This window comes from Strongylocentrotus purpuratus, unplaced genomic scaffold (assembly GCF_000002235.5).
Source record: "Strongylocentrotus purpuratus isolate Spur 01 unplaced genomic scaffold, Spur_5.0 spur5_contig_859, whole genome shotgun sequence".
Taxonomy (NCBI): Eukaryota; Metazoa; Echinodermata; class Echinoidea; order Camarodonta; family Strongylocentrotidae; genus Strongylocentrotus; species Strongylocentrotus purpuratus.
Window position 1 is genome coordinate 22,546 of NW_022145567.1, and position 6,309 is coordinate 28,854.

Here is a 6,309-nt window from a genome sequence, read left to right on the forward strand (position 1 = left end):
TTCAAGGACCCCAAATTTGGAACTCTCTTTCTTCAGATATTAAACAAGCAGTTTCGTTAAATGTTTTTAAGTCAAAATCTAGGCACTTTATTTTAGACAGGTATTCACCAAGTTTGTTTGTTTAAATGTATAGGTATACCCCCCCCCCCCTTTATGTTGTTGTAAGTGATTTGTTATTTTTTGTAGCGTCCTTAATGTATTATGTTACAGGGTCAGCTAATCACAAGGCTTGTTCCTTTCTTGCTGTCCCTCTCATACTTAATCCAAATGTATACTTTGTTATTAATTTTTCTTGTGAATTTTATCCTTTGTATCATGTTGATTTATGATGGTGTCTGGCCGGTTGGTTGAAGACCTAACAAACTGCTACCGTAGTGCCGTAGACGAGTACAGCCAGCGACGTGCACGGGTGGGAGGACTGCAGATATGTTCACTACATTCAGCAGTTGCTTCCCCTACTGACAACACGCCTTGCCAGCGTGTCAGTATATGGCAAAAAACCCTCATGACAATTATGGAAAGACAACTTAAAGGAGGCCGTAAAGCCCATGGCCATAACGGGCGCAACACTCAGAGTTGCAAATTGACCAGTAAACGCATTGAAGAGGATTCTTTTGATGAAGTTTTACAGTCAAAGCCAAATGGAAGCTGTAAGATGGAGGGATGCAATAAAACTGGCCAAAAATCTGAACTAAATATTTGTACATACAATGTTAGAACCTTGAGAACCGAGGAAAGTTTAGAAAGTTTGTTGGATGAACTAGAGGGATTCAAATGGGACGTCATCGGGCTTGCTGAAACGAAGAGACAAGGAGAAGGATTGACAGAACTTAAAGGAGGCACATGGCTCTACAACAGGGGAAAAACAGATGATGACAAAAATGCAAAAGGAATTGGATTTCTAATCCATAACAAACTTAAGGACTATGTGAAAGGAGTTAAAAGCTATTCAAACAGGGTAGCAGCCATGAAAATACAACTGACGGGAAAGGATGAAATGTGCATCATACAAGTTTATGCACCCACAAGTGATTATGATGATATAACAGTGGAGGAATTCTATGAAGATATCAATAAGGCCATTACAGACAATTCGGGTACCTACACAGTACTTATGGGTGACTTCAACGCGAAGATCGGACAACGTGAACAAGGGGAAGAAAATACCATGGGATCATTCAGCTACGGAGAAAGAAACAGGAGAGGTGAAAGGATGATAGAATTTGCAATGGAACATAAACTTAAAGTGACCAATACATACTTTAAGAAACACAAGAGTCGTTACTGGACCTGGGAGAGTCCAAATGGAGTTACTAAAAACCAGATAGATTTCATACTTAGTAACCAGCGAGGGATAGTCAAGAACTGTGAAGTCATCACCAATGTAGATATTGCAAGTGATCATAGAATGGTCAGAGTCAATATCAGCATCAACAAGAAACTAGCCAGGCTTAGATTCATTCAAAATAATAGGAAGACACGGATTAGCATCATGAAGCTGAAGGAAAAGAAAGAAGAATTCCAACTAAAGCTTCACAACCGATTTGATGGATTAGAGTTGGAGGATATGGATATTGATGAGCGATGTGATATGGTGACATCAGCAATGCTAGAAGAAGCCAAATCTGTAGCCCCAACTGAGAAAAGAAAGATAGTAAGATCGGAAGAAGACAAAGAAATAGAGGAACTAGATCAAAGAAGAAAGGAAATACGACTGAAAGAATCCAAGACAACAACAGAAAAAGTGGAGTATGCAGAAATAGTCAAATTGGTGAAAAAGAAACGACGCCAAAGGAACAGACGAAAAAATTCTAAACTCATTTTAGAAACTCTAGAAAGCGGAAGGGGACCAAAAACAATACAAAAGATGACAAGCAAAAAATCAAGAATGAGCAAATTGAAGCAAAAAGATGGAAATATAACTTCTGAGAGATCGGAGATACTAGAAATATGCGCCGATTTCTACCAGGAACTTTATGGTTCAACGAAAAAACAACCGAAGGATCATACAGATATCGCATCCAGAAAATCAGACATACCACCAATACTACAAAGAGAAGTTGAGGAAGCTGTAAACAGTATGAAGGACAACAAGGCACCGGGAAATGACGAAATAACAAGTGATATTATCAAACATGGAGGGGAGGAGACAATCACACAGTTAATGAAACTATTCAACCAGATATTAGAAAAGCAACATATTCCAACCACTTGGAAAGAGGCAAAAATAATTCTGTTATACAAGAAAGGTGACAAAGCTGATGTAAAAAACTATCGCCCTATCAGCCTTCTATCTCATCTGTACAAGATCTTCACCAAAGTAATCCAAAATAGAATCAAAGATATATTGGACACAAATCAACCCAGAGAACAAGCAGGGTTTAGAGCTGGATTCTCAACAACAGACCACCTACAGGCTATAAATCAACTCATTGAGAAGGCAAACGAGTACCAACTTCAACTATGCCTCGGATTCGTAGACTACCAGAAGGCGTTTGATTCCATCGAACACACAGACATGTTTAATGCCCTACGAAAGATTAACATTGAAGAAGGGTATGTGCGCATCCTGGAAGATATTTACACCAACGCAGTAGCCAGAATTCACATAGATAATGACGTATCAAGGGAGGTCAAGATCCAGAGGGGAGTCCGACAAGGAGACACATTATCTCCAAAGATATTCACAGCCACTATAGAGGAAGTATTTAAAAAGTCGCATTTAAATGGAGGAATAAATATTGATGGGGAAACACTTAACGATCTAAGATTCGCTGATGATGTGGCCTTGATCTCAACATCAACCAAAGACTTGGAAGACCAGCTGACAGGTCTCAACAGGGAGAGCAAACGTATTGGCCTAACTATGCACAAAGAGAAAACTAAATATATGACTAACTATGACACAGATGAAAACATCGAAATAGAAGGTCGAACGTTAGAGAGAGTGAGCAGTTACAAGTATCTGGGACAAACTTTGAAAATGGAGGACACCACAAAAGAAGAAGTTATGATGAGAGTAAAAGCAGGATGGATGAACTTTGGAAGATACAAAGACATGTTGACTGATAAAAACATACCCATGCCACTAAGAAGAAGAATGTTCAACCAATGCATTTTAACAACTATGACATATGGATCAGAAACATGGTCATTGACAAAGGATCTAGAACAAAAGCTTGTGACTACTCAACGAGCTATGGAGAGAAAGATGTCGCATTTATCTCTGCAAGACAAAATCAACCACAAAGTCATACGCCAGAAAACAAAGGTTAAAGACATCATGGAGAAAGTCAGAGAATCAAAGTGGAGATGGGCTGGGCATGTAGCAAGACTTAAGGACAATAGATGGACAAATCGTTTAACAGAATGGGAACCAAGGATGGGAAAGAGAAGAAGAGGAAGGCAGAAGAGAAGATGGAGAGATGACCTAACATCATACATGGGAACGGCCGCTTGGACTAGGACAGCTAGAGACAGAAGAGAATGGAAATTTCATGAGGAGGGCTTTGTCCAACGTCTGGATGAACTATAGCCTGATTGATTGATTGATTGATTGATTGATTTATGAATGTTTGCACGTGTTTTCTGGATTTTTATGAGCAAATAAATTGAAATTGAAATTGAAATTGAAATCACAAGAGCTGTCTATTGACAAGGCTCGCCGGGTTTACGTTTATCAGACACGAAATGATTTTTGACATCTAATAAACCCGTTCAAAGTACTGTTTATTTAGGGATAACATTACATCATGAACTTTCCAAGATAAGCACGATTAAAAGGTTCAAAGTGATACCAAAATCATCCTGTAGAAGCTTCTTTTCACAAACAATCCAAGCATAAAAGATTATGAGCATGGCTTATCGGAATTATATTTATGTTGGGCCATTAAACACGAATTCTACTATGCTAGGTCCGTAAACTTACAAAATAATCATTGATGATAAAGCGTCTAAAATTTCCCGATGAACCTATAATCATATTTCGAGTTTCATACATGGACAAATAAATACTAACATGTATCATTTCTTTAAAACCAACGCCTTTAAAATCGTTAATTTGAAATAATAATATCTCATTTTAATACAGTATTTTGAATAATAATTTCGAGATTATAAGGCAGTAAAACCGTATTAAACAGTCTTTAACCAAATCAAAAGCATTAGGTTATGAAAAATTAACAATGAAGGCATAACATTTGTCATACTTGAATTATAAATTTCATGAAATACCATATCATTAACATGATTAATCCCAATAATAAAGATGCCACAATGGTTTAAGGCCTGGTACAAAGCTCTCTAACAAAACAAACAAATATCTTCTACAATCCCTTGACCAATATACTTGAGAAGAATCGAGTTACGGATTTTTAAAGACATGGATGGTTGGCCAAATTTTGAACCTCGATCGCGGTGAGCACTCGGCCATAGATCTTGACCTCGTCAATCAAGCCATAAAAATACTCGTTACTTTTCCCTGGACCTGCTTGACCAATAGTGACCGGTGTATTGCGTGTTAGAATGGGGCCAGTGCAACAGTTCTGGTTGTTGGCTGTCTGCTGCTGACCATTGAGGTAGTAGAGCAAGGTAGACCCGTCATAGGTCATGGTCACGTGGTTCCAGGTGTTCTGCAAAGCGACAAGATGTATGTAGTCCCAGGTAGTAGACGCAGCGGTTGTAACGACACCACCGCCTAACATCTGACCGCTGTTCTCCCTACCCATTCTGATCTCCCAGCTCCCTGTAGTGTAATACCCATTATTGATGATGCCCTGGTAGTTCCCCCACTCACCGGTTCGCTTGAACCATACACTGACACTGAACTCCGTGCCCCAGGCGAAGTTGGCAAACGACTGGACGCTCATTTTAGACGCACCGTTAAAGGACGCGGCCTGACCGCATTGGCCAGCCGCGTAAGAAACATCGCCGGTCGTAGTTCCGTCGCGGTTGTTACCGGAGCTGTCAGTAACGTCTCCCTCAAGCGGGTAGTAAGCTGGAAGAAAACCAAGGGTAAAATACCGAGACATCACAACAGGACAATGCTCTTTTTCCGACAAGCTACTAACAGAAAAACATTCTTATTTTCAAATTTGGGGACCAGGCCGAACGCTAGTATTACAATTGTCAATTTTGCGAGAGTACTTCCCAACAAGCTAAAGACAAAGGCTTGGAAATCGCTTGTGTAAATATCTACATCTATTAAAAAAATAAAATAAAAAAAAAGCTTTCGCATCCTGACACTCGGACGTCAGTGCTTCGGTGGCTACTGCTTAATGAACTAGTCTTCGGGTTAGCATTGTACTTGGGTTTCAGTTGATGTTTACAGTTGTAGTTAGGTTTGGGATTAGTTCAATCCTTGGGATTTCGTCTAGTTTATACAAATGTGATTGGAACAGTGTTCACAGGAGCACGTGTCATAAACGCATTGTATGTGTTTTACAAAACACAATCTGCGGACAGATATGACAGAACACTTACGTGGGATAGCAAGTTATGCTCAGGGACATCTTTGAAAACGGGGAAGAGGAGACCAAGAATTGGGATGGTGTCAGACTAGATAGGTGACAGATCATAATTATGACATAAGGACGAAAAAGGGATACAGATAGAGAGGGATGGAGAAAGAACAAAAGAAGGCTCTGGTGTGTGGACCTAGCTGTCTTTGACAGAACACATGCGAAAGAGAAAGAGAGAGAGAGAGAGAGAACTTCTTTTCTCCAACATTTCCCGAGCTGCATTTCAACGGCTAACGGTAAATGCTTCCTAAGCATCCTGGTTATACTGATTACTATAATTATATATATTTTTTTTTTAGGGGGGGGGGATGGGGGTCACAATGACTATTATAAATATTTTCTTTAACTTCATCGTAATTTCTTTTTTTATAGTCTTCTACCTCATGCGAAAGAATAATAATAATCATTATATATACATATGCGGAGATCGCTGTATTGCGAGACGAAGGAAGGAAGGAATGAAGGAAGGGAGAGGGAGTGTTGATATAAATTATCCTACCATTCAAACTCAAGCGCTCAGCTTTTCAAACGTACCAACTGTAAGTAGTAAATCTCAATTTTTTTCAAATTTGAAGACTAATGTTCTTTTTTTGGCAATTCCCTCTTACATTTCAAGAGGACGCTCCTGTGAGAAGAGTTTGGGCCCTCTATGGTGAACTGTGAATTGTGACCCAGACCTGTACCTACAATACTGATGATGTCAGCCTTTTGATAAAAAAGGAAGACAAATGGGGCGGAATGTTATCAACTCACCAATCAAGCAATCATGAGGGCAGGACGAACACGCCAT

General features: G+C 39.4%; 2 protein-coding genes across 2 annotated transcripts; one reads left to right on the forward strand and one right to left on the reverse strand.

Annotated features, from left to right (window-relative positions):
• Positions 1-328: 328 nt before the first annotated feature.
• On the forward strand, positions 329-3,922 carry LOC105438068. Its single transcript, XM_030998291.1, has 3 exons — positions 329-1,654; positions 2,309-2,852; positions 3,915-3,922. Exons 1-3 carry the CDS (start codon positions 329-331, stop codon positions 3,920-3,922), a joined length of 1,878 nt encoding a protein of 625 aa, XP_030854151.1.
• Positions 3,923-4,154: 232 nt separating this feature from the next.
• LOC115929431 lies at positions 4,155-6,309 on the reverse strand. Its single transcript, XM_030998300.1, has 2 exons — positions 6,273-6,309; positions 4,155-4,996 (listed from the first exon to the last, which is right to left on the reverse strand). The coding sequence occupies exons 1-2, from the start codon at positions 6,307-6,309 to the stop codon at positions 4,374-4,376; spliced, it is 660 nt and encodes a 219-aa protein (XP_030854160.1). The 3' UTR covers positions 4,155-4,373.

Coding starts and splice junctions, on each gene's coding strand:
- LOC105438068 (XM_030998291.1), top strand. CDS start 329: ATGGTGTCTGGCCGGTTGGTTGAAGACCTAACAAACTGCTACCGTAGT. Junction 1,655..2,308: donor CAACTGAGAAAAGAAAGATA/GTAAGATCGGAA, acceptor CATCTGTACAAG/ATCTTCACCAAAGTAATCCA.
- LOC115929431 (XM_030998300.1), bottom strand. CDS start 6,309: ATGGCGTGTTCGTCCTGCCCTCATGATTGCTTGATTG. Junction 4,997..6,272: donor CCCTCATGATTGCTTGATTG/GTGAGTTGATAA, acceptor GTTTTCTTCCAG/CTTACTACCCGCTTGAGGGA.